This window comes from Poromitra crassiceps (genome assembly GCF_964638095.1).
Source record: "Poromitra crassiceps genome assembly, chromosome: 3".
Taxonomy (NCBI): domain Eukaryota; kingdom Metazoa; phylum Chordata; class Actinopteri; order Beryciformes; family Melamphaidae; genus Poromitra; species Poromitra crassiceps.
The window spans coordinates 49,313,117-49,340,458 of record NC_139625.1 but is presented as its reverse complement, the minus strand read 5'-3'; the positions used below and the strand labels follow the sequence as shown (position 1 = coordinate 49,340,458).

Here is a 27,342-nt window from a genome sequence, read left to right as displayed (position 1 = left end):
GGGGCCCCACCCCCACGGAGCTTTGCTCGAGTATAAGAGCACCTTTAGGCATCAGCTCCTCCCCAGCTCCACACTCTCGTCCAAATATGGTCACTTCTGGCTCTAGGTATGGGGGAAGGCGACGGTCAAAATGTCAAACTCAGGGCTTCAAAACGGGAGTCCACAAACCACTGGATGACATCACGGTGCTTCGCCCATATACAGTATTTATACAGTGTAGGACGAATACTTATAATGCACTAATACTAATATACTTACAACAACAGATACGACGATAAAACACGATTTCAGACGGAAGCCCGTCTTTATTGTCACACGAACACTACAACACATGCATGCGGCCACAACACACACTCATGCTGACGGTGGCCGGTGAAATATGTCCTCTGCATTTGACCCATCCAGGCTTGTCCTTTCCTCCAGGGGGCAGGCCAGGAGCAGTGGTCGCTTTTTCTTTCCAGCGCCCGGGGACCAACTTCAGATGTTGTCGTCACTGGTCGATGATGATCTTCTGCATGTTTTTAGTGGGGGGTTATGTACGGAGGAACCCCCTGGGGGGTACAGGGAGAACATGCAAACTCCACACAGAAGGGCCCTTTCGACGAGATAGCCCACCTGGGCAGTAGGCACTGAAGATACGGGGGGGTCACAACTCCAGCGCCCACAGCGTCCCAGGCGACAGCGCTACCGACTGCGCCACCGTACCCCTAGACATACTAGATACTCTGAACAGACAGTAATATTAAATACTAATATTATTATTAACGGTAATACTATTGACATCAGAAGAGACTGAACAGCGGAGTGTAAAGAGTTTATTAAAAGAGTTGATTCAGTACAATATTAACCTGTGGAACAGTATTAGAAGTTCTCCTGACAACACTAAGGTTGAGATTACATGACCAGTGGTCACATGACCATTTCTCTGCACTTCCTTTTTTCACCTCAGACTAGAGTGATGTCACAGACCTCACGAGGAGCCAAAAGGAAAAAAAAAAAAAATTTTAGGCAGTTAAGGCTTCAATAGACTTGTTTAGAACTGCATCTGGTAACAGAACAAAGTAGGAATCCCGAATTGACTTTGTCTATTATAGTCTCCCAGGATTGGCTGATATGGGGAGGTACTAGATTATTGGAGGCTGTCCGCCAACATAGAGGGGCGGAGTAAAAAACAGGAAACTTGTGAAATAAAACCTGTCTCTAGCTTAGCCTCAAAAGATGGCCATTCTCTTCACAGACGAACAGAGGTTCCGCCGCTCTAGAAGCCTTGGTTAGCAGAGGAGTCTATATCTGCTGACTCTTCCCCCTCAGAGGCTCCGCCCCTCTAGAAGCCTTGGATAGCAGAGGAGTCTGTAGGCTGGTTTGAGTTGACTGCTGCCTCGCCTGGAAAGCAGACGAGAGCAGCCGAGTGCAGTCAGGTGTGGCATCAACAAGACGAACATCCCCGACTGCACACTCACTGCTCCTTTTCTTCTTCTACAGTTTCGTTTAACAGTAGTTAGTAAACAACTTAAAATGTGCATTAGCGCCACCCACACTCACTGCTCAAACGACCCAGCCCTTCAGATTACGTATTTTTATTTTAATGTAAGCATTACAGGTGGTATTTATGTAAAATATGGAGTGACAGCTTGGAATAGATATAAAAATAAAGTTTCTACATTTCACTGTGGGTTTGTGATTGAACCAATGAGTACTCGGCTCGATGTGCTTCCCGTCATCCTCTGCGTTGTGCAGTCAGGTGCAGTCTGTGGAGAGCAACTGCAGCGCCTCGTTCCAAATCTGCGCCCGCCTCGCTCTCGGACAGTCGGACAACTTTTCTAACCATCATGCAACGGGCCAAGCAAGTCGAATCTGCGCATAACTTGCTCATCTCAAATGAACCTTGTGTCTGCTGACCCCTCCCCCTCAGAGGCTCCACAGTCCACACCTCTAGAAGCCTTGGTTAGCAGAGGCGTCTGTGTCTGCCGACTCCTCCCCCTCATTGGCTCCACAGTCCACACCTCTAGAAGCCTTGGTTAGCAGAGGCGTCTGCGTCTGCTGACTCCTCACCCTCCTCCTGGCCAATAGAGGGCAGCCGGACCTCCATCTTCCTGCCTCCTCCCTGCGCCTCCTTCTGCTGCCCTGCTGGAACACAAAACAAACACACTTCAGTGCTCAGTACAGACATTGGTCAGACAGCACAAACACACACACACGCACACACACACACTCATCCAGTGCACATTCAATCAGAGCATGTGCATCCTAATTGTAAATGTAACATTTGTTTCGTTCATTGCAGAAGGTAGGCGATATAGTTAAGTTAAGTTAAGTTATCCTTTATTTATCCCCTTGGGGAAATTCATCCTCTGCATTTGACCCATCCTCTACTAGGAACCTTCCTAGAACTAGGAGCAGTGGGCAGCCACTGTGCAGCGCCCGGGGACCAACTCCAGTTCTTTTGCCAGTACCTTGGTCAGGGGCACTGACAGGAGTATTAACCCTAACATACATGTCTTTCTTGATGGTGGGAGGAAACCGGAGCACCCGGAGAAAACATACACATCATAAAAATATCCACTTTCTGTAGCTTGGCTATTTAAAAGAAGGAGGTGTGGACATTTAATTTCAGCCTATTACAATTCAATTTGTTTTTAAAGGGAGATAATTTCACTGGACTAACGGAAACACTGCACTCAACAATGGATTAATAGGATGTATTTCAGTGATATCTCAATAAAATTTGTGTGAAAATTATTAAAGCAGCTACGAGCAAGATTTTCGATTGTTATTAACACATTCACTGCCAGCCATTTTTTTTTTACTGTAGGTAGCTTCTGCCAGAGGGTTTTTTTGAGGATTCTGGCTTATCTTTCAAGACCCGAGGATTCTTTTCTGCTAAGATTTTGTGAACACAAAATATCTCAAAAGAACTAAAAGAGTCTAAAAGAGTTAGTTTGTAGAGTTAGTAGTTATGTAGGCATTAGCACTTGAATACAGCATGGTTTCAGCGTCTGAAAATTTAAGCTGAGATAAATAGCTTTTTGTGAAATTCGATAGAACAGTCACTTTAACCATTCATTTTTGGCATCAGTAAGACGTCAGACATCTAAACAATAGTTTTGAACAGTAATTTCCTCCATAACAGCAGGAAACACCCCTCTACTTCAAACTCCTCCCTCCGTGTGTGTTCTTCTTGGCTGCAGCGGGCGTGTCACAAGCGAGTTGCTGCTGCTGCTGCTCCTGTCTGCTGGCGGCCGCTGGGCAAGTCTGGATGGGCTCGCTCGTTTCTTGGGGTTTCGGTTGAGAAACCCCAAGAAACGGGGTTTCTTTTGCGATTCTGGTCTTATTTATGCTGCGTGTTTCAAAGTGTGTTGCACCCATAATCTATTATGCAAATTTGCAATCCCCCACCGCCAGCAATCAGCGCGAAAGCGAAAGCGTTTTCGCCAATCCATTTTACTGTATGAGAATGGTTTCATCGCGCGTTCCCCTGCAGTTTTGGCTCGGCTTTTTCTAGAATGGAGAGCACTGTCGCCACTTAGTGGGTCGGTGGAATGGGTTGTACACGTTCGGTGGCTCCAATATTTTTATAGGAGACGTGGGGGGCGTTGATCCACGTCCCACCGTCAAATTTTTTTTTTTTTTTTTAAAGCCGAGATATCTCGTCATTGGCAGTCAACCGTTGGATTTTGTAAGCCGAGATATCTCATCAATGGCAGTGAACGTGTTAAACAGTCTAAATTTAATATCTATGCATCACATCTTACCTCTAATAGTAGACGAGACCAACGCAGAGTAGTCTCGCTTGAACCCCGAGTGAATCGGCCAGTGTTAGTCTGTCTGTGGCCAGGGAAGATCAGGAAGTGAAATGAAACGGTTTGCAGCAGCCACTTCGGCCATAACCACAAAATAACTTCCAAAAAACCTGTTAGAATATAACGAGAGATGTTCGCGAGAGTATGCATGGCATTCTGATTGTTTATGGTATGTTGCTAGGCAGCGCGAACGGGGTAGGCAGGCAGCTGTGTTTCACTTCCGGGTTTCACTTCCGGGTTTATCCGGTCCGGCGGTAAGGAGAGAGAGAGAGAGAGCCCCCTGTTGACGCGAGTTTAGACAGACACAGACTTAATAATCATCTAAGGGAGCAATCTCCGATTCACACGGCTTTGGTCTCAGCTACTATTATAGGTAAGGTAATTATAGGTAATGTGATGCATCAATATTGTAATTATACTGTTTAATAACAATCGAAAATCTTGCTCGTAGCTGCTTTAATAGGAAATAGGGTCCGGATTCAAAAAACCTTAAATTTGGCCTATTATACTAACTTCCAGCTCTAAACACCAGTGGAAATGGCCCGTCCCTGTGTGACTGACCATTTAGTCAAGCCTCGCTCACAGAATTAGAATGCAGCCCCTCCTCTCTCTCCCCAGAGGGTTTTAATAGTCCATTTCCCTGGCTGATTAAAACTCCGCTCAGGTGTACTCCTCCACACAGGAGCTCTCCATGGTGCTGAACCTGTGTTGAGGCATTTTGGCCACTAATTAGCCATTTTTGCCCATTTAGTCGACCCTAATTACCTAATTCAAAAAATCTGTCTCCGTTACGTCACCCGCAGGGGTGCTCTTTACACTTCCTGAAAGAGTCAGTGTGATCGCATGTAAAATGCGTGATCGCATGTAAAATGGCGGCCGAACACAATTTCTGCTCACACACTCACACTTTGCATTCTTATTATGAGATTATATTAGAAATTAACGCACACATTTCTAGTGTGCCTTGCTGCTCGCGGACACAGTTTGCCATGCAGAACTGCCACCGGCCGCCTTGTTATAGTAGTGAGATTTCTTTTCTGGGACTCCGCTAGAGTTAGCCCCTTTTGGAACTGTGTCGCTTCACTCCACAGTCCCTTTCTCAAACGTTAGGGAGGATGAAAGTCCCAAGCAGCAGAACATGCCGATACGCTCGTCGATGGTGCTCGTCGAAAGCTTGATGCTCCTAATAAATAGCTTTAATATACCAATCATTCTGTGTTTTGCATGGAGTCTGGACTATGCCTGTTAAATCAGGTCCGGGTTTTTCCGGAGTTACCCTTCCAGACAAGAGGGATCGTTGTGTCTAAACATGGTGTCAGAGACTAGAGTCTCTCTGGGGTTGTCAAGCAAAGAAGAGCTTTCAACGGGGTCTGCGACCAGTTAATCAGGAAGAGCATCCGATTTCGCATGGCCTTCCCTGCTACCCTCGTCTTCTCCCATGGTGGAGAGAAATACTATACCAAAGCCGAGGAAGCTCAAGCACTCCTGGACAGAGGGGGTCTCTAGACCCGCAGTAAGTGATCTGATGACCGCAAAGACGTGATAGTCTTAAGCCTAGGCTACTATGAATGAATTGATTTGCTTGACTGCCCTGAAATAGCCTATATAATCAGCCCACTTTGATTTAAAATACATGGATGGTTGGGGGGTTCCTAAATAAAGTTTTCTTAAGTATGACACATGATAAATGCATACTGGAACTGAGCCGCCTGGCTGTCCGGGGATATAGAACATTATTTAATTTATATGTACTGCCTTAACTCCTCAGCTGTAGGCTGTTTTCTCACTGTGCCTATGTTACGCATGCACGCGTGTGCTTGAGCCCGAGTGGGAGACTTTGGGGCATGGATGTAAACTTTTAAGAGAAAAATAAAGGAGAAGTACAAATTGTTTTTTTTTGTTTGTATTCAATGAGAACATGGGCTAACCATCTATATTGGCTGAGTTTCCCAACAAAGAAGCTTCTTAAGAGTTAAGAAGCTTCTTAAGGAGTTAAGAAGCTTCTTAGGGAGTTAAGAAGGCTCCAAAGAAGTGTTTCCCAAACGCCTTCTTAACAGAAGAGAAGAAGAAAAAAAAGAGAAGGCTCTTAAGAAGCATCTTAACTGGAGCTGTCCACCATCTCGATGTGAGAGGTCCTCTGCGGCCCATTAGATGGCACTCTGAGCCCACCAGTGGGCCACGACCCAGTAGTTGAGAAACACTGTTGTAGAATAACCTAATCGTGGTCATGTTAAACAAGAACTTATTCTATTAAACATTATTTATTTCAGACATGGACTGCAGTTCAAATTGCTTTATATACACAGCATACAACAAAATTGCGAGAAACACTACAGAATTTAAGCGACCTTGGGTTCTGTGAAAGGTGCTATATAAATCCACAAGATTCTTATTATAAAAGGAATCCATTCTGATTAGAGGAATATAGCCTACTACGGTAAAACATTTAAAACACAAGTAACCATACATACAGGGGAGATTTTCAAGTGTTCCCCAATTTTAAACACTAAAGGGTGCATGAAAGAAAGGAAAAAGGGAAAAACACAAGAGGAACAGTGGACACAAGTATCTCCTTTTGCCTGACGCGGCTGGATCTGTCAGTGTTTTGTCATTAAGAAGGTGTTAAGAATGCCCCAGACCCTTCTTACAAAACCTTCTTAACGAAAGATCATCTTAGCGCTAAGAAGCTTTTGGGAAACGCAGCCTTCTTAACGGAAGATAATTTTAGGCTAAGAAGCAATCGGGAAACGCGTTGGCTTCGTTGGCTTCTTACGGGAGCCTTAAGAAGGGTCAAAGAAGCTTCTTAGCGCTAAGAAGCTTTTGGGAAACGCATGCCTTCGTAAAGAAGCAATTGGGAAACGCGGTTGCTTCTTAAGGGGGCCTTAACACATTCAGTGCCACAGCGCTTCAGTAAAATTGTCTGGAGCCTGTGCCAGATTCACTTCCATTCAGTTGAAAACAGCTATAGAATTTTTTCTATTATGGCTATATTAACGGGGCTGGACTTTAATGAAAGATTGAACACTCCTGCTTCTTCAAAGAAGAAATTTTGTTTCTAGACAGTTCCATTATGAAATTACAGCCTCTCAAAAAAGTGCACTTTCATGGGTTTTCTGTCGTTTTTTTTTTCTTTCCAAGATATAGCCCCTTTTATGAATACCTTTTGCACTCTAATTTCGAGCACATTGACTGACTCTGGCTGGTGTTTTCTGATGTGGTGGCGTGTGGTGTGGTTTCTGTGCAGCCTGTGTGTGTCACACACCCCTCTCCCCCCCCCCCCCCCCCTCTCCACCTCTGAGCTGCGGGCTCCTCCCACACGCACAGAGTTTGCTTTCTCGACTCGTTTTTGCCCCGGACAGATCCCAGCTTTGCTGCGCGCATCATTTCCTTGATGGGCATCAAGGAAATGATGCGCGCTGGCAAACGCGACTGAACGAAAAGGCTTGGCCCGTTCGGCTTCGGATGCTGCCTTTCTAGGAAATCGTGTGGAGATAGATAGAAGCATAAGAGCTCAGTTGTGAGCGCGGATGCAGCCGAGCCCACTCTCGCTGTAGACGGAGCAATATATAGGCTCTGGCAGAAAGCATGCATCGGTTTCCACGGCTTTCTCCGCTGTCTCCTGTACAAAGTAAAGGATCTGAGGTGGGTGGAGCAGCTCCTGTGACGATGTTTAAGGTGGCGCCGTGTGATCCCTTGAAGGGATTCATGCTCACTGGCTGGGTACGACCTTAAACAGCAGAATTATGGAATAATATGAATTATGATTTTAGGACGTCCACAGACGTCCTTGGCACTGAACGTTACTTTTTTTTAGGACGTGCACAGACGTCCTTGGCACTGAATGTGTTAAGAAGGGTTAAATTAGCTTCTTAGCGCTAAGAAGCTTTTGGGAAACCCAGCCATTATTTGTGGGAGGTGGGGGGGCAGGCTCTGAATCCGGAAGATGTCTGGACAGAAAGCAGGAAGGTGTATCTGTTTATGTACTTGTGTTTGTTTGTTTGTGTATAAGTCTTTGTCTGATGTTGTTATGAGTGTTTATGCCTTTTGATGTTTGTCTGAATGTGTATTGTTCCCAGACGTCATAAATCTAGCAAAGCTACCTTATGAGTTTCTTTAGCCATAATAATGGGGATGGAGATTATGTTCAAGAATGCTGCCTCGCTGGTGGAAACACAAACTGTAGACAATATGACCCGGAGGAACTTAACCGGTTAAACACTGGGACCACTTTTTCTTTGATGCATGTTAACATTAGAAGCCTATCCAAACATTACAACGACCTTGTTTCCTTACTTACCATTGCTGACTGTAAATTTGATATCATAGGTTGCTGTGAAACTTGGCTGAATGACAGGTCGTTTATCGATACTTTGAATCTAGAGGGTTACAATCTCTTCTATAAAAATAGACTAGGGAAATTAGGCGGAGGAGTGTGTCTCTATGTAAACTCCAGATTCCAGGCAAACGTCAGTGAAAATATTGATCTTGACCCCTCCGACTCTCTCTTCATTGGCTTAAATCTTCAAAATGGTAAAAAAGTCACAGTTGGAATAATATATCGCCCCCCTGACTCAAACCTTGCTGTGTTTAGGGACAAACTAGAAGAAACATTATATACTTTAAATAAGAAAAATAAGAACTGCATTCTAATTGGTGATTTCAACATAGACATCTCCAAGGAAGATGCGACTAAAAATTATTTCATTAATACTCTGCATTAATTTTCATATTTTCCAACGATAAACACCTATACAAGAGTAACACACACGCCCAAGTCTATCATAGACAATATTCTCACTAACATTCAAAATACTACGCTGGAATCTGGAGTGGTTCTGACATTACTGATCACTTCCCCATTGTGCTGTTTCTAAATCTTGCTTATGAACTAGCACCTCCTCCCTGTATAACAACTACTAAAGTATTAAACAACAAAACATTGAGGCAGTTGTGTGATAACCTGAAAATCAAGACATGGAATAGTGTTTTTAATGCTCATGATACAGATACTGCATATGACAGCCTCATTGGTGAATTATCTGATTCTATCCGCAACACTATCCCTGAGAAAACTGTCACATGCAGTAAAACTGATCAGAACCCTTGGCTCACAAAAGGGATATTAAATTCCATAAAACATAAAAACAAACTCTACAAACAGTATTTAAAACAACCGAGTATTGTTAATAAAAATAAATATAATGTATACAGAAATAAACTGACTCACGTAATAAGAAAAAGCAAGTGTATCCACTTCACCGATCAGATAAGACCATCTCAGGGTGACACAAAGAGGACTTGGTCAGTCCTGAATGAAGTTCTGAACAGGGACAAAAAACAATCGGTACTCCCCGACCCTGCAAACCTGTCTCAACAGGAACTCTCTGATCAATTTAATACCTACTTTACATCCATTGGTGAAGATCTGGCAAATAAAATCAGCCATCCTCAGGGTGTCTCTTATAAGCAGTATCTCACAGGAGACTATCCTAACTCCTTCTTCATGAAACCGACTGATAGTGATGAATTACATGACATCATCATGAATCTAAATAACACTCAGACAGCTGGTGCTGATGGAATCTGTAGTAAAATCTTGATTGCCATAGCCAAATTTGTCGTGAAACCACTCGCACACTGCATAAATCTCTCATTACATCTGGGTGTGGTTCCAAAAATGACCAAAATTGCGAGAGTAATTCCAATTTATAAATCAGGTGATAAAAATAGCATCACCAATTACCGACCAATCTCCGTTCTACCTGCCCTCTCTAAAATATACGAGAGAGTTGTATACAACAGACTTAGTAAATACCTAGATAAGCTCAATATACTCACCAGCTCTCAGTACGGCTTCAGAAAAAAAAATACAACTTGTATGGCCATTTTAGACCTCGTAGAAAAAAATCAATGATGCCATTGATCACGGGAACTGTGGAGTGGGTGTTTTCCTGGACATCTCAAAGGCCTTTGACACCATTGATTTTAATATATTACTGGGGAAACTGCACCACTATGGTATCCGAGGACTGGCTCTTAAATGGTTCAGCAGCTACCTACATAATAGGCAACAGTATGTTGATATAAATAATCATAAATCTAAAAAGTTGGACATGAAATATGGGGTATCCCAAGGTTCAATTTTGGGGCCTTTGCTTTTCATCCTGTATATCAGCGATCCTCAAAGTCCGGACTCCGGTCCGCATCCGGACCCAGACGCCGTCCTATCCGGACCGAGCCCTATAACCTACAAATCATTGAGAATTGTTACATTTCACGGAGCGTTTCTATTTTAACCGGCACATGGTTTTCTAGCCTTTACGGTATACTGGTTTATCTGCCAGGAAGCTCACAGACCAATGGATGCGCTGTAAATCATCACATGTGATGCTACTCAGCCAATCAAATATCCGATCAGATTCTGCCTGTTCCAGTGTTGCAGGCAAGAGCAGTGACACACGGACAGACGGAGTAGAGGCGAGAGACTCTGAGAAATGCGAGAGATAGAAGTAATTTCACATGGCTTGCTCAAAAGAAACGAGTAGACCGCAAAAACAAAGATTTAGTTTTAATCCGGAGTAGGCAGACTCTTACATATTCATTCATTGTTCTCACGGGCAGTTCAAAACCAGGCAGTATGTCTCATGTGAAGTGCGATGCGATCCTAACCTGTCTATGAAAGCGCCACACGAGCAAACACACTCAAATCCAGACTGAGGGCACACTCACACATTCACTGCCCAACGGCATGTGAAGTTTCCATTGCGAACGATCGATAGACAGACAGACAGACAGACAGACAGACAGACAGACAGACAGACAGACATACAGACAGACAGACAGAGACAGACACTGAGACAGACAGACAGACAGACAGACAGATAGATAGATAGATAGATAGATAGACAGATAGATAGATAGATGGATAGATAGACAGACAGACAGACAGACAGATAGGGAGCTCACTTCTCTCTAGAAAAGGTGGAGGAAAGGGAAGAAAAGGGGATTTTTTTTCTAAAATTAAAGCACTTTTAAGATGCACATTTTTATAAAGCACTCTGTTGTATGTTATTTTTAAATGCAGCCATTATTTTCACTTGAAATGAGAAAATAACATGTATTTATTATTATAATAGGCTAGTTATTTATAATTAATCCAGTTAAATATGAAAACTAAATAAACATTGTTGATGTTTATTTTGATTTAACAGTCAGTCGTTGTCTACATACAGAAATTGTACCATTAGGCTACTGCAATCATTGAAGTAGCCTAAGTTCAATGGCACTGAATCATAACGCAAGCTACGTTACAATTCCGGACCTTTGCTTGAGGACATTTTCTCTAACTGGACCTCTATGACTTTTAATTGAGTGCCCCTGCTGTATATCAATGATTTTGTTAACTCATCTAAATTACTATACAAAGTTATATTTGCTGATGATACAAATCTATTTATGTCCCACAACTCATTTGAGCTCCAAGACCTACTCAATGCTTAACTGCTGAAAGTGGATACCTGGTTCAAATGCAACAAACTGTCCCTTAACATCAGCAAGCCTAACTTTATCATATTTCATTCCAACAAAAATACAGTTGATCACATCTGTGTCAAGATAGATGGAAAGGAGTTGACAAGGGTAAATTCTCATGATGATAGATTAGGCATCCTCATAGATGAGAAACTCAACTTCAAATATCATATTGATCATTTATTGTCTAAACTGTCTAAATATGTCGGCTTATTTTTCAAATTACGTTACTTTCTTCCCTTGTCTGCTCTTCTCATCTTATATAAAACCATGTTTGAACCACATATATATACTGCAATATCATATGGTGCAATACTTTCCCAAGTCACCTCAAAAAATTAGAAAGCCTACAAAATAAAATTATAAGAGCCATATCCTGGTCAGGCTTCAACACTCCTACACGTCCCCTGTTCCATCGCTATGACCTCCTGAGGCTTGCTGATTTCAACCTTCATCAAAATGCTTCCATGATGTACCAAGTTGTCTACAATATAAACCCTAAACTATCTAAGCTTATTCCAGTCAGCTCTCCCATTCATACCCATAACACTAGAAACACACATCTTATTTTTGGCAAGAGAAGACGTTTAAAATGCACTAGCTTAACCATCACCACTAGGGGTCCGCAGATCTGGAATAAGCTTGATGAGAGCCTGAAAATGGCACAATCTATCTCCACATTCAAGGAGCAACTGAAAGTAAAACTGCTCAACTCATACTTATAGCTCACTACTGATCTGGGAATGTTTGTTGTTCGTTTGTTGATTGTACTGTGTATTTCTCTGTTGTTTACGTTGTGCTCTATGTTGTTTACTGTATGTATTGTTATGTTGTATGTAACTGTATTGTATCATGTTATGTAGTGTATTGTATCATGTTATGTCTGTTATATGCTGCCATTTATGCCTATTTGTGTCCTATAAAGATGACTACCTTCCTGCGCAGGCTCCCACTATAAGCTTTAAATAGCTTCTTGGGAGACCTGGCACTCACACAAACCTTTTTTAGGATGTCATTGATGACCCAAATGATGACTTGTATTGTGTGTTGTGCGAAATAAATGATTTGGAAAAAAAAAAAGAGTGTGGGGGCGCGGGGGCGGAGACGTGTTGCACACTAGAGTCTGCAGGCTGCAGCCACGAGTCAGTGTTTAGTCAGACTTTTAATTACATTTACATGTAGACTACATCAGAGATATATTTCAGAAAGCAATTCTCCACTCCATGAAAAACCTTCAACGCATTATTCAGGTGATAACGTGGGGTGGCAATGTGCCAAAAAGTGAGCGCTTGTTACATCGCCCAAAAGCACCCAGTCAAAATAGTGGTCCCACACGTTAAATGTGGAAAAGGCAATCTTACAGGTGACATTGACATCATATCTGACTGTCCTTCAGCTTTCAGAGAGTACAGACGTGTGCACGCTGTGCTCTGCTATCGCTTGCCTGCTTGCTTGCTATCTATCTGCCTGCCTACCTGCCTGCCTGCGGCCTCTCTATCTACCAGCCTGTCTGGTGTGGATCTACGACAATTTCTGGATTTTTCGGTGTTATTACGGCCCATATACATTTTTGGGACCCTGTGTTACTGACCTAAGGGCATGTCGCCCTGTAAAGGATGTACTGGCCACCTTCAACAAATTGCAATACTGGAAACTACCATCTTTTGTTTGAAAGACACTGGGATTATTTCTACACAGCCTCAGAACCAAATTAACTTGAGCTCTCTTTCCAATGGATTCACATAAGCTACGACGCCAAATGCTAACTTAGCGTTAGCTGCTCCCTCATCGGGTAATGTACCTGCAACCACCATCATGCTAGCGCCAGCTCCAGACAATGCTAACGAAGCTAGGCGGCTCTCCGAAGCTGCGATAGCCTGTGCTACTTTGGGGAAACAGACTGATGCTATCATAGCGTTAGCTGCCTCCTCGGGTAATGTTCCTACAAGTCCCACCATACCAGCGTTAGCTCCAGACAATGCTAACGAAGTTAGGCAGCCCTCCGAAACTGCGATAGCCTGCGCTACTTCGGGTAAACAAACTGACACTGTCCGCTTGAATGTTAAGCTGAAAAGGAGATGCATCTCCCACAGAATATTGATCCCCGATGCCTCAGAGAGTGCCTATTATCGCCCGGAAATTAGCTCAGCTACAGGCTGGCCTGCGTTAGCTAGCTCAGCTACTGTCGCTAGCTCTGAACAGCCATGGACTACAGTGAGGGGAGGAAACAGGGGAACCAAGAGATTTCCCCCTCAACCACTGATGTCTCTACAGCTGGTAAACAGATTTAAACCGCTATTGGGTGTGCCTGTATTACCGAGTGCCGACACGGATGCTGGCCCGACCCATCGACGCTCTGAGAACCGGGATAGGCTCAAAGCCAGACCTCTTGCGGATGCCTGGAGGCCGCAGCCTCCAGTAACATCCTTGCTGATTGGAGACTCGGATGTCAAATACATTGGCTTTAAAAACAATACCGCTACTCTCTGTTTCCCTAATGAGTTGATCCGTGACTTAACTCATTCATGGCCAGTTTAGGACTGCCAATATTTAGCACAGGCCAAAGATTTTCATAATTGTTGGTCATCTTTCAAGAACCACAGTAAATTATCTATTAGCACCAAAGTGATTTGCAATACCTCAAAATGAAGATGTACGTCTCTGGGTTCACCAGGAAAAAAAAGTGAGCTTTTAGCATGTTCTGTACTCTACTTATAGCCATTTATATACACCCTGTTTTCACCAAAAAGGTCTCTCTGAGAAGAGAAATTGCAGAAAATGGCATTTTTGTAAAGCACACAATCTCAGGCAGAACTCACTCTCAATTCTTTTATTTTGAACTGTATTGACATCAGACATGTAAATATTATTCGTTATGACACAAATGACAAAAAAATAAATATATATATATATATACATGAATTGCTTTTTTTACATTCAACAATACAGTTTACTCAGTGTGAGTGAGTGTGAATGTGTGTGTGTGTGCGCGGGGCCCATGTGTGTCTCTTTACATTACATTACATTTCGTCATTTAGCAGACCTAAATGACCGTCCTGACCTCATTCTGAGATGTGGGCTCACAATCGGCTCCTCATCTGAAATAAAAGCAACATATCCTCAGTAAACTATATAATCACATTTAGTACAGAGACAGTGTAGTGTACTAGTGTCTCAGTAAACTATATGATCATAGAATGCAGAGATCAGTGTAGTCTCTCTCTCACACACACACACACACATACACACACACACACTCCTTACCGCGAGATCATCCGGGTCCTGTCGCATTGGAGTCCAGTCTTCCTCGCCCTCGACAGGAAAGTGGCCGTGCTGCTTGGCTCTGTGTGAAAGCCATTTCTGTGGCGAGGCTGCTGTTCTCCTCCTCACAAAGTTGTGACTCCGTCTCGTCTCTTTCGGGCTGGCACACAGGAACGGGGTCCAGGGACCAGGATCGATCATGTTGGTCACGGGTTTGACTACCGCGAACAACTGATCGATGTCCGCTGCCCTGCAGCAAGGCGACCAGCGCGTGCAGCGCGCCGAGGGGCGTTTCAATGGCGTTTCTCCTCTCTGCACAAGGAAGCGCGTTTCTCTGTTTTCTGTTTTTCCTCCTGCTCATTTCAAAACAACAGCTGCGGTATGTGTTTGTTCACGTGTTGTCGGCTTGACTTTGAGGCCATGGACCTGATACCATGTCACAGGCTGGGGAAGTCTTTGAACTACGCGCTGCACTAATAAAAACAAAAACACGTCAAACACGTCATTGGCTGGGAGGGCTATTCCTGATAACACGTTAAAGACGTCTTTGGCCATGAATGAGTTAACAAGGAAAATTCCTGAAATCTTGTCTACTCACAGCTCGGTAAACAAGATTACCCTACATTTCGGAGCCAATGATATTCGAAAAGAACAATCTGAAACATTAAAACGTGACTTCCTGGATCTACTGAAGCTCCTGGCCACACTGGATATTGAGGCATTTATTAGTGGCCCCCTGCCCCCAAATGGATATAAAATCAACAAATTCACCAGGTCCCTGGGCTTAAGCATGTGGCTTTCTACTGTCTGCCCTCAGTATAATGTGAAGTTCATTGACAACTTCAATCTCTTCTGGGACCGCAGTCATCTCTACAGTCATAATGGTCAACTCAACAAAGATGGCGCAAGGCTTCTTTTTGCCAACCTTGCTTACAACATCAATTACCCAACGCCAGATAATCCCAGGGCCAGGAAAGTGCCCCCCCTCCCACCATCCCGGGACGCGGCGAGGTCATACAGATTCCAGGCGACACGTCTCTTCAACAACAGCTGCCACAACTCGAGGCCAACCGACTAGACACAACATCCATATCTCCCTCTTCAACTGATTCCCCTCCCGTCTTCGGGGCCTCTACACCCATCCCCCACCACCCTCAACAGCCATCGGAGACACCTCCCTCCCAGGATGAAACGATGGATGAAAATGCCCCTTCCTCCACCTCTTTGCTCCTCCACCTCTCCCCAATTCCATTCCATTCTCCAGCAGGATGAACGAACTGATAAGCGCTGGACTGTCTATGATCCCCCAGTCCCCCTGTCCATCTAGAGGGAATGTCAGCCCTCTGACATTCCCTAAGCCCCCTCGTTCTACCCTCCCGCCCCCAAACCTGCCCCCTCGACCGTCCCCTCCCTCACATGCCCTCCATCCCTCTCCCATACTGCCATGCCCCACGCCCCCCCGACCCACCACTGCCGACCCCGAACCTGGCCCCCCCACAGTCCCCTCCCTTACATCCCCCTCAACCTACCTGCTCCCCGCCCCCACCCACCCTCTCTCCACCACGCTCTCTGCCCCTCCCCCAAGGGCAGTCCCCCAAGCGTCGACACGCCCCACCCCCACCTGTCCAAGACCCCCCCAATCTGCCCCCCCCCTCCGTGGTCCAAGTCCACAGGCGTCGACGAGCCCCCCCACCACCCCGGCCTGTTCTGATAGGAACAAGGTCCCACAGCAGTCTAGCAATGAAACTGGCTACGGCGGAAATGCTGACTTCCATTCGATTCCTGTCTTGATTTCATACAGACTTAATACTTTCCCCTCAACACGATCTGTCTCTAAATCAGACTTAATCTCCATTCCCCTTGTAAAGCAAACGATACAAGTTCCAGGATCTAAAAATATTAAAGCCACACTCCTTAATGTTAGATCGCTGTCAAATAAATCTCTCCTCATCAGTGATCTGATTACCAGTTATAATCTGGATTTAATGTTCCTCACCGAAACCTGGCTCGATATGAATAACAGAGTGGCTGTTCTGTCCGAATCAGCACCGCCTAATTATAGCTTAATTGACACTCCCAGAGCTGATAAGAGGGGGGGGGGGAGTAGCGATTGTCTTTTCTGATATGTTTCAATGTAAACAGGTAATATTTGGAGACTTCTCATCGTTCGAATACCTTGCTGCTATTCTGAAATGCTCAACTACTGTTTTACTGCTGAATATCTATAGAGCACCAAAATACTCAGCTTTCTCGTTGAATTTGCTGACCTACTCTCCTTAATTTTCATGGAACATGACTATATCTATTGCTGGGGATTTCAATATTCATATTGATAACCCAAATGATAATTTTGCCAAAGAACTGAATATCTTACTTGACACTTTTGATCTGTCTCAACATGTTTCAGGGCCTACTCACAACCGAGGCCATATCCTGGATTTAGTTATTACTAGGGGCTTTAAGTCCTCTTCTGTGTTGACTATTGATGTTGCGTTGTCTGACCATCTTTGCATCTTTTTTGAAATGGAAATCTTCCCTGAGATCATTAATAGGTCACAAACCGTTAAAAGACGAGACATTAGGCTCTTTCACACCGGCCTTGAAAGCCGAAAAATACACGGAAAATAGGATTCGCGCCTCCGATGTGAAAGTCATGAACGCACGTTGGTGGATAATTCTTGTACGCCTTTTGTCCCGGGACCAAAGGTTGTCACAGCGCCCTATTAGCGGACAACCCGCCTCCACCTGAAACCTCATGCAGCAAGAAGGACAGTGAAAGTAAAAAAAAGTAGCCTATACAATCATGCGCCAGGAGGAATGCTCCGTGCCTGTGTAGTAGGTTATATAGCTGTCTGTGGCGAGTTGGTCTGACGATATTCCCTCTGGAAACCAGCTCCAGAACGGCAATCTGTCTAGCTAAGCCACTTGTGCATTCCCTACTGTTTGGTTGTTGAATGAATTACACAAGGTGACACCATATCGATCTGCTTAGTAGGTGAATTTACTTCTATGAAATGTGTTGTATAAATAAAGTTGGCTTTCCTTGAATGCAATTCATGCAACACTTCGCTGCCAGAAAATCGTTTTGGCGAGTCCGCCTACCATGCGAGTGCACCTATCCTCCCAGCTCAGCGGACTAGGAGAAGGAGGGAAGTATTGTTGTTGAATGAATTTGTTCATCATACAGTGGCCAGGCTACACTAACCTATGAAAATATTCATTGGGCTAGGAGGAGCTGGAAATCCCTCCGCTCGCCTTTCAATCCGGGAGCAGGGGATTTCACCTGAAAGTACACAGCAGCACGGGAATGTGGCCGTGCTGCTTGGCTCTGTGTGAAAGCAATTTCTGTGGCGAGGCTGCCAGGCTTTACGGGCTTCCCGAACTACAATTTTGCATGATCTGTGTGTGAAAGAGCCTATAAATGCAGGCACCAGCGTGCTGTTTATGGAGACATTTTCTTTATCTCCTCCGACATCAGCTTCTGTCAATGACATTCTCGATAACTTCAATTCAACAATTCTGAATGCTATTGATAGTGTGGCGCCTGTTAGGTTAAAAATGCTGTCTGGCAAGATTAAAGCACCCTGGCGAAATTCTGCATCCGTTAGATGCAAAAAGAAAGATTGCAGGAAAGCTGAGCGTAAATGGCGGAAAACTAATCTTCATATTCACTATGATATTTACAAAGAAAGCCTTCACTCCTACAACCGTAGGATGTCTGGATGGGGCTCGCTCGTTTCTTGGGGTTTCGGTTGAGAGCTTTGATGAAGCTTTTGCGATTCTGGGCTTTATGCTGCGTATTTCAAAGTGTGTTGCACCCAGTCTATTTTTGGAACCCCCCACCGTTGTGCGCCACCGTTGTGCGCCAGCGCGAAAGCGTTTTCGCCAAACCATTCTACAGTATGAGAATGGCTTCCTCACGCTTTCCCCTGCAGTTTTGGCTCGGCTTTCTCTAGTCTGTAGAGCACTGTCGCCACTTAGTGGGTCGGTGGAATGGGTTGTACACGTTTGGTGGCTCCCATATTTTTATAGGAGACGTAGGGGGAGTTAACTCGTCCACGGCAGGGGCGTATGCAGAAATTGAATTATAGGTGGGCCTGGATCAAATTGGGTGGGCCTGGATAGGAAGGGGCGCAGATGCCCGGCCGAAGGCCGGGCCCACTCGTCAAAAATTTGACGTGTTATTTTACTAAAAATAATGCATTTGACCATCATTTCAAGTAGAATAATACCACCCAAGCAAGAATATTTCAAGTGTTTCAAGTGCTTTACTGAAATATTTGGACCATATAATGATAATACAATTATCTCAACCTTAAAAGGTTACATATAGGTGCCAAATGTTGCATACATGAATGCTTATACTTGTGTGTATACTGTTACTTTATACAGAAATTAGAACCACTGATCCATATACTGCTGTGAGTTTAAAAAATAACAACACTGAGGCTGCTTCAAGTTTGAACAAGACGCCTCTGGTTTATTTATCCACAGAGAGAACAAAATTCCTAGATGTCATGAAGTTGTCATGCATTAGACTCTGGAGATGATGTGCCCTGCGTTTTTACAAAAGTAACAAAACCATTGGCTAGCAATGCAGCAGCAAGTTTGCCTCTAGAAAACAACAAATTAAAATTTTTTTTTTTTTTTTTTTGGGTGGGCCAGGGCAAGAAGTGGGTGGGCGTGTGCCTACCCAGGCCCACCCGTAGATACGCCCCTGGTCCACGGCAGTCAACCGTTGGTTTCTGCTTGACGAGTTAACTCGTCCACGGCAGTGAACGTGTTAAGTCCTTACACTGGTTGCCAGTGTATCATAGTATCAATTTAAAAAAACTGTTATTAGTCTATAAATCACTTAATGGCCTAGGTCCAAAATACATAGCTGAATTGCTCCCACGCTACGAACCGTCTAGAACTCTTAGGTCAGCAGGGTCCAGCTTATTAACTGTCCCTAGGATCAAATCAAATCATGGGAAGGCCGCATTTAGCCACTATGCTTCTGCTAGCTGGAACAAATTGCCTGAAGACCTCAGATCTGCCCCAACCTTACTTACTTTTAAAAATAGACTAAAGACTTTTATGTTTACCGTCGCTTTTAACTGCTGACAGCTGTTTCTCAATCACTATTATATGTGTGTGTAGTAGGGCATTCACGACTAGACTAGTGAATTTTACTAGTCGACTAGTCGTCCCTAAAGGTAGTCGACTAGTCGTTTTTTTTTTTTTTTATCTTTAAGAAAGAACATGAGGTATTTACACGACATACATGGACTATCATATCCCATATCCCCCACAAAGAACATCAAAACAAAACAAGAAAACTGCATAAGATACACAATAATCCAAGAACAAACAAGACTATTGGACAAACAACCAAACAAAAACAATGCATTCAGCTCCTATCCTGATAAGCCTAATGACACTGGGGTAAAAAGTTCTTAAAGTCAAACTCTGTATGTGGTTGCCATATTTTGGGGATGTCTAAGAATCTGCCTTTGCTCTTGTAGTAAATGTTATCCAACGTATGGTAGCTTGAGAGTTCATTCCACCAGTGAACTACAGCTGGGGGATTGGATGCTTTCCAATTTAAAGCTATGCATTTCCTAGCTGCCAACAGGGCAAGATCTATGTATTTACTTTGAATGCATTGTTTTTGTTTGGTTGTTTGTCCAATAGTCTTGTTTGTTCTTGGATTATTGTGTATCTTATGCAGTTTTCTTGTTTTGTTTTGTTGTGTTTTGATGTTCTTTGTGGGGGATATGGGATATGATAGTCCATGTATGTCGTGTAAATACCTCATGTTCTTTCTTAACTCATTCACCGCCAGTTTAGGACTGCCAATATTTAGCACAGGCCAAAGATTTTCATAATTGTTGGTCATCTTTCAAGACCCACAGTAAATTATCTATTAGCACCAGAGTGATTTGCAATACCTCAAAATGAAGATGTACGTCTCTGGGTTCACCAGGGAAAAAAAAGTGAGCTTTTAGCATGTTCTGTACTCTACTTATAGCCATTTATATACACCCTGTTTTCCCCCAAAATGTCTCTCTGAGAAAAGAAATAGCAGAAAATGGCATTTATGTATTTATGCACACAATCTCATGCAGAACTCGCTCTCAATTCTTTTATTTTGAACTGTATTGACATCAGACATGTAAATATTATTCGTTAGGACACAAATGACAAAAAAAAAATATATATATATATATATATACACATGAAGTGCTTTTTTTTTACATTCAACAATACAGTTTACTCGGTGTGAGTGAGTGTGCAGACAGACAGACAGACAGACAGACAGACAGACAGACAGACAGACACACCGACAGACAGACAGACAGACAGACAGACAGACAGACACACACACACACACACACACACACACGATCCCCCTTTTAGATTTCTAACCCCACATATGATAAGCAATAACCACGCCCTGTGGCGCTGGGATTGGCCAGGAGCAACACTGGAGGGCACGCAGCCCAGCGATTACATGAACCAACTGAATAGCTCTTGAGAAAGGACAGCGGGCTGCTCTGACTCCCGCTTCTGCCTTGTGCCTTGCTGTTGTGTGTTTATTTTGCACCCTTCCTCGTCCATGTCTCCCTGTCATATCCCCTGCTATCTGATCGTTCCCGTTTTCCCCTCGGCTATTCAACACGTCCTCACCGCCCTCGCAAACTGATCGATCATTTCCTCATTCCTCCGATGATCAAACACATCTCTTGATTACTTTCTCCCGGCTGGCACAGAGGAAGGCGACTCCAGCTCGTGCAGCGCGCCGAGGCGCGTTTCAATGGCGTTTCTCCTGTCTGCACAAGGAAGCGTTACCAGTTTTCTGCTTTTCCTCCTGCTCAATTTCAAAACAACAGCTGCGGTATGTGTTTGTTCACGTGTTGTCTTAGATGATAGGGACCTGATACCATGTGACAGGCTGGGGAAGTGTTTAAACTACGCCCTGCAGTAATAAAAACAAAAACACGTCAAACACGTCATTGGCGGGGAGGGCTATTTCTGATAACACGTCAAAGACGTCATTGGCGGTGAATGAGTTAAAGATAAAAAAAAAAAAAAAATAAGTTTTTTTGGGGTTTTTTTTGTTGCTAAAACGACTAGTCGACTACTAAGCACAGTGTCGACTAGTGGTTTTACTAGTCGACTAGTCTGTGAATGCCCTAGTGTGTAGTCATGTTTCTTATATAGTCTATTATGCAAACCCAATGAGTCCTCTATAAGTTTTTTGCTCTTTTTGCAACTGCTGCGCCTGTTGCTTAATGCACTTTTTATACTCTTTTTTAAAGTTTTGTTGTGATGCTTTTAAATGTCCTTGTGTTTGTTGTTTAAATATTCTCTTCTTTCATTCTTTTATTTTCCTGTCAACCATTTTATGTGAAGTACTTTGAATTGCCTCTGTGTATGAAATGTGCTATACAAATAAACTTGACTTGACTTGTTTTCAATTTACTTCAACCCAGAAAAGTTATGTCTCGAATATATAATGCAACACTATCATCTTATTGCATTTTCACGATACAAGACAGACCGGTAGACCGGGAGGAAAATAAACCATTCAAGCCGTTTGCAGCACTTGAGGAAATCGATGCATCTGGCCGTGAGTTTGCTTGTTTAATTAATTGATATACGCAAACGATTAATTAATATGCGTGAACGTTAATAGCGCGGCCTTATCACCCAATACCCTAATGCAGCCATCTCCTTGTTGCATTTTCACGTTCAAACTGGCAGATGGAGAAGAAACAATTTTTACTCGTTTACTCACCAATTTGGCTCTCTTCCAAATAATCCAGCCACGTAACTACGTCCATTCATGAAATTAAATAGCACGGGGACATTAATGGTTTGTAAAAGTGCCAGTTAACAACTATTTATAGGCTATAATAATCTTGTCTCGCTGGCTTTCCCTCTCACCACCACCCACCTGCTCACTCCACGTTCTGGAAATGAGCCGGGAGCTGCTAAACTAGACCTGCTCTGGCAGCAACGTGGACTTTGCACTTGGGACCTGGGTGGTTAAGGTCCATGTTTGCAGGAGCAGGCTCATCATGGACAGCAGGCCGTCCGAGTAATGTCTGGATATGTTCAGGAATTCACTGTAAAGCCCTGCATTCTGGCCCGAGCCCGAGGGGGCCCGAGGCCCGGCCCGACTGTAGGGCCGTGCTAGGGCCGATTTTCACATCACTAGCTAGGCCCGGGGCCGGCCTGTTTTTTGTTTTGTTTTTTAATGTTTGAACTGACACATTGTGGTGTTCAAAGTGTTTTAATGTACTTTTTTGTATAGTGTTGATTTGATAGGCTTAGGCTATTCGAAATTGATCAAACACATAAGGTTCGGGGGGAGGGGGTGGGGCCGGGCTCGGGCCTGAAATTCTGACAAGCCGTAGGGCTCACATCGAACATGTAGCTGAGTTAGGGCCTAGATTTGAGGCCTGTGCAGAGCTCTTCACTGCATGTTTAGACATTTTGGTTTCACTTTTTCACACATCTTCAAAGGGCTGTTTGAAGATGAATCACCCAAAAACAATGCTGATTTGAGTTGATTTGAGGTCAAGTTGATGCCAATGATCATTGACTCTCAATAGCTGTCAGACTAAATGAATGTTTGCAAAACTTTTTACAGTTTTCAGATATGTTTGACATCATGTGCAAAATCAATCAGCATTGTTTTTGATGGAGTTACCCTTTAAGACTTGGTTTTCAGGGTTAGGTTAGAATTGGGTTTAGGTTAGGGTATAAGGGTTCTGGGTTCGCATTTAGTTGTGATGGTTAGGGTTAGCGGCTATAGGGAATGCAGTATGTCAATGAATGCCCTCACTAAGATAGATGTACAGGCTTGTCTCTGTCTCTGTGTGTGTATGTAGCAGGCAGCAGATCTAAGCAGCCTCCTTGTTATTATGGGATTTATGAAAACTGTTCCACAGCAGAGGCGGAGAGCTTTCCATTAGCACACACACACACACACACAGTGCACACGCACGCACGCACACACGCACACACACACACACACACACACACACACACACGCAGAGTGTGTGAAAGAGGTCAGTGTGTGCAGCTGAAGGAAACTTTTTGGCAAAACATTGAAACACAGATTACTCTGTGTGTGTGTGTGTGTGTAATATGAGAAACCAGGACTGGAAGAACACACACACGCACACACACTGGAAGAACACACACACACACACACACACACACACACACACACACACACACACACACACACACACACACACACACACACACACACACCATGCCTCACAGTTTAAAACCGTCAGACTGCAGACTGCCTCTGATCCTATAGTATTACTGCAGCAGAGAGGCCATGTCTACATTAGGCCATTTTGTATGGATTCACACTTGGTTTGCACCTCTTGTCCACACTGCCCCTCTTGTTCTGAGCCTCAAGGCGTTTGCCTAAACGGAGGCTCCAGTCTCCATCTATCTACCCCGTCTTCATCTCCAAAATCTGAGGATGAATGGGAATGTGGATAGTGCTCAGCTCTTTCTCTCTCTCCCACAAAATGTCACCATTAACTCAGAGCAGCATCAAGTCAAGCACAATCAAATGGAAACTTATGGTTAGAACCTTCACAATATTGGCAGTTAAATAAAGTCATAGTTATTGATGCACATTGCAATGTTTTTGTGTGTGTGATCCGAAATACACAGAACATAGAACACAGACATTGGAGGAATATCTGCTGCCTTCGAAAAGTCAATTTTAAAAGCGTAGTGAGTCGACTGTTCAGTTTTTTTTACTCTACCCAGTAATAAATTACTGCTTTTATACCTCCACCATAAGGTGGTTATGTTTTCGGTGTCGTTTATCTGTTTGTTTGTTAGCAGGATTCCGGAAAAACTACTGGGCCGATTTTCATGAAACTTAGTGGAAGGGTGTAGCATGGGCCAAGGAAGAACCCATTGCATTTCGGCATTTCGGATTCGGGGCAAGGAAGGGGGCGGGGCTAGGGGAAAAGAGACATAGCTAGCGACAGGAAGGTCGTACAGAGTTTGGATTTGTTGCAGTTTGATTTGGTTCAACTCCATGATCATGGAGTCATCATGGATGACCCAACTAACACGGTCAGGGAATCGTCATGGATGACCCAACTACCATGACTCTACTTAATGCGGCTCACTTGTGAGCTCATCAGATTCAGCCAGAGAGACAATCAGACAGACACCAAGCTGAATACCTGTGCCACAATTGTTCCAATTCCCATTTCCCTTAATTTTAGCATTGTACATTTTATAGGAAATAAAGTAAATATTGATAATTGCAAGAACCAGGTCTGAGTCCTATATTCGACCCGGGATCGGGATAAAGAAAGAAAAGAAACAAGGTGAAGATGCGGATACCACAACAAACGATGGCGGACCTGCCAAGAATGAGAAGATTAAAGCTGCATTCAGCAATGTTTTCGTGTTAAAATAAGTGTTAAATTGCTCTCTATTCTGACAGCAATCACTGAAATAGTGTGTATTTATACATTATAATAGAGTGTTTGGTCAGTGACTTGGAACTCCTAACCCCCCGCTGTACTCTGTCTCTCTCCTGTAGCCCTGCATGCAGGGCAGACGACTATATGTATTTTTTCACCCCGAATCCAATGCCGCCACCCGTGAGTCTCTACAAGTTATTTACTTTATTTCATTTAGCAGACGCCTTTCTCCAAAGCGACGTACAGAGGTATGCAAAACATAGAAACAGGTATACAGCTATCGATGCCAGCAATAATAATACATACAACAAGAAATCATAGGTTGGTGACAACATAATTAAAATCAAGTACATGAGCAGCAAAGAAGAAGAGGAAGAAGGTAGGGTCAGGGGGGATCAAAGTGGAGTTAAAAGAGATGTGTTTTCAGCCTTTTCTGGAATATGGGGAGTGACTCTGCCGTCCTAACCATAGGGGGAAGATCATTCCACCATTTGGGGGCGAGGCAGGAAAATAGTCTTGATCGAGAGCGACCCTTGAGCCCGCGAAGCAAGGGAGGGGCGAGACGGCCTGCACTAGTGGAGGGGCGGAGGGAGCGGTGAGAGGTTTGGAAGTTGACCATAGGTTGAAGGTACTGGGGGGCTGTTGAGTGGACAGCCCTGTAGGCTAGAACCAGGGTCTTGAATTTAATACGTGACAGGATGGGAAGCCAATGGAGATCACGGAGGAGAGGGGTGACGTGGGAGAATTTGGATTGGTTGAAAACTAGGCGGGCCGCAGAATTCTGGATGAGTTGAAGTGGTTGGATGGCAGAGGAGGGGAGACCGGCTAGAAGAACATTGCAATAATCTAAGCGTGATATGACAAGTGCCTGGACTAAAAGTTGGGTAGCTTCTCTGGTGAAAAACGGGCGGATTTTCCTGATATTGTAGAGGGAGAATCTACAGGAACGTGCTGTCGCTGCAATGTGGGCGGAGAAGGATAGCTGGCTGTCAAGGGTTACTCCAAGATTCTTGGCGGTTTGGGAGGGAAGTACGGTGGTATTGTCGATGGATAGGGATAGATCGGTCAGAGGGGAGTCTTTGTCGGGGAGGAAGAGAAGTTCAGTTTGACCTAGGTTGAGTTTGAGATGATGAGAAGACATCCAGTTGCCTATGTATTTAAGGCAGGCGGAGATGCGTGAAGAGATTTGTGAGTCAGAGGAGGGAAAAGAGAGGTAGAGCTGTGTGTCGTCTGCGTAGGAATGATAGGAGAACACGTGGGAGGAAATGACGTGGCCAAGAGATCTCATGTAGAGGAGAAAGAGGAAAGGACCTAAGACAGAACCCTGGGGGACACCCGTGGTGAGAGTGCAGGGGTCAGATAGAGTTCCTCTCCAGAGGACCTGAAAAGAGCGGTTAGACAGATAGGAGGAGAACCAGGAGAGTGCAGAGTCAGTGATACCAAGGTCGGATAGGGTCGAAAGTAGGATTTGGTGGTTAATGGTGTCAAAAGCAGCGGACAGATCGAGAAGTATGAGAACGGAGGAGACTGGAGAGTGATGAAGCTTTGACGGAGTGAGGGCGGCAGTGACAGAAAGAAGAGCTGTTTCGGTGGAATGTGCAGGTTTGAAGCCAGATTGCAGGGGGTCAGAGAGGTTGTGTAGGGAGAGATAGGAAGATAATATGGTTGCGGAGATACGTCCGCCCTGCATGCAGGAGACACTTTGTGGTGGAATGGACCAAGCTGGTTAAACTCACCACATGTTCTGTCAGTGGATGAAATAAACACTCTTCTGCCCGATGGTGAGGACATCACACAAAATCAGATTACTGCTCATGAAGAAGCTGTTTATTCAGTGATTGAACCCATGCTGACCCTGAGAAATACATCAGTCTTAAACAAGTTGCTCAGAATCACTGCATGGGTGAAGAGGTTTGAGGTTTGCGCAGTGTGCAGAAGCGCCATGGAGAGCAATGCGCTGAGCAGATTGAATCATCTGAAAAATACTGGATCACACTGACACAAAATAAATGTTTCTCAAAGGAAATGAAACAATTGGAAATGGAAAAGAACTTGGACAGAAATTCCTAAATTCTCACCTTGAAGCCCTTCTTGGACGGAGAAAGAATCCATCACAGAGCTCACCCCAGCTCACTTTTTGATTGGACAAAGAATAACAACACTGCCCTCTGAGCCTGCTCACGCTTTGGACATGAGAAAGGTGGAAGGAGAGCAATTGACGAAGCGGTGGAATTATCACGCACAAACTGGTGAGTGAGTTTTGGAACAGATGGAGGAAAGAGTATCTG

The 27,342-nt window shown here is 44.1% G+C and overlaps 1 protein-coding gene across 1 annotated transcript in view; it reads right to left on the bottom strand.

Moving 5' to 3' along the window:
- Positions 1-1,521: 1,521 nt before the first annotated feature.
- kiaa0586 (KIAA0586 ortholog) overlaps positions 1,522-27,342 on the bottom strand; it is a gene marked incomplete at its 5' end in the record, with an annotated part of 87,621 nt that continues 61,800 nt past the window's right edge. Inside the window, one exon of the mRNA XM_083634270.1 lies at positions 1,522-2,127. Coding sequence (XP_083490396.1) covers positions 2,006-2,127 — 122 coding nt within the window. The 3' untranslated portion in view covers positions 1,522-2,005. The remainder of the gene's footprint in view (positions 2,128-27,342) is intronic.